This window comes from Plectropomus leopardus, unplaced genomic scaffold (genome assembly GCF_008729295.1).
Source record: "Plectropomus leopardus isolate mb unplaced genomic scaffold, YSFRI_Pleo_2.0 unplaced_scaffold52934, whole genome shotgun sequence".
In the NCBI taxonomy this organism is placed as follows: Eukaryota; Metazoa; Chordata; class Actinopteri; order Perciformes; family Serranidae; genus Plectropomus; species Plectropomus leopardus.
Window position 1 is genome coordinate 1 of NW_024658116.1, and position 942 is coordinate 942.

At 43.4% G+C, this 942-nt stretch overlaps 1 protein-coding gene across 1 annotated transcript; it reads left to right on the top strand.

Moving 5' to 3' along the window:
* Positions 1–45: 45 nt before the first annotated feature.
* On the top strand, positions 46–438 carry LOC121939612 (neuronal acetylcholine receptor subunit alpha-9-like; the record flags this gene model as incomplete). The annotated part of the gene is made up of 2 exons (XM_042482616.1): positions 46–166; positions 258–438. Coding segments are annotated over exons 1-2 (237 nt in total), but the record flags the coding sequence as incomplete, so codon positions are not given.
* Positions 439–942: the final 504 nt, after the last annotated feature.

The following is a 942-nucleotide window of genomic DNA, read 5'->3' on the forward strand; positions in this document are numbered from 1 at the left end:
TGTGTGTGTAGGATGAGAGGAACCAGGTGCTCACCACGTACCTGTGGATCAGACAGGCCTGGCATGACGCCTACCTGAAGTGGGACAAGGAAGACTATGACAACCTGGAGATGATCAACATCCCGAGCGACCTGGTTTGGAAGCCGGACATCGTCCTCTACAACAAGTCAGTAACAAGAGACCGTTCACAGGGCACCTTTAATGCAGTTGTGTGTGAAATGTGAGTGATGTGTGCTTTCCTCTGTATGTGTGAGTAGAGCAGATGATGAGCCTGCAGATGCATCCAGCACTAATGTGAAGCTGCGATATAACGGAGAGATCATCTGGGACTCTCCAGCCATCACAAAGAGCACATGTGTGGTGGACGTTTCCTACTTCCCCTTCGACTGGCAGCAGTGCAACCTCACCTTTGGCTCCTGGACCTACAACGGCAACCAGGTTCGTGTGAGCATGCTGGTGACGGGGTTAATAAGACGGAGATTACACCTTCTATCTTGTTTGAATCAGTTCATATTCCAGGTTAAAGGCTGTCTTTTATTTAGACGGCGGTAGATGATTAAAGCCTTGATCATGACTGATCCTGAAAGGAACATTCTTAGAGTTGATATTCTGCCTTCACCCTGATATTCTGTCAAACATGGCTTCCAAAACATTTAGATTTTGTTTAACCCTTCAAAACATGATCAAATGTTTTTGTCTTCTTTCAACATGGGTTTTCAAAACATGGGTAGAAAACGATGGGCAACTGAACAAGGCATGGCCCAAAAATTAGCTGGAAATTTGTAAAAATAAATAAATAAAATAAAATATATGAAAAGAAAAGAAAAGTTCAGCACACAACACACACATTTTACTAAGTACTTGCAATTTGTGGAACATTTCTTGTCAAGTTGCTCATTGACTTTTCCTCCTAGTTTCCTCCAACAAACCAGGTTGCAAGGG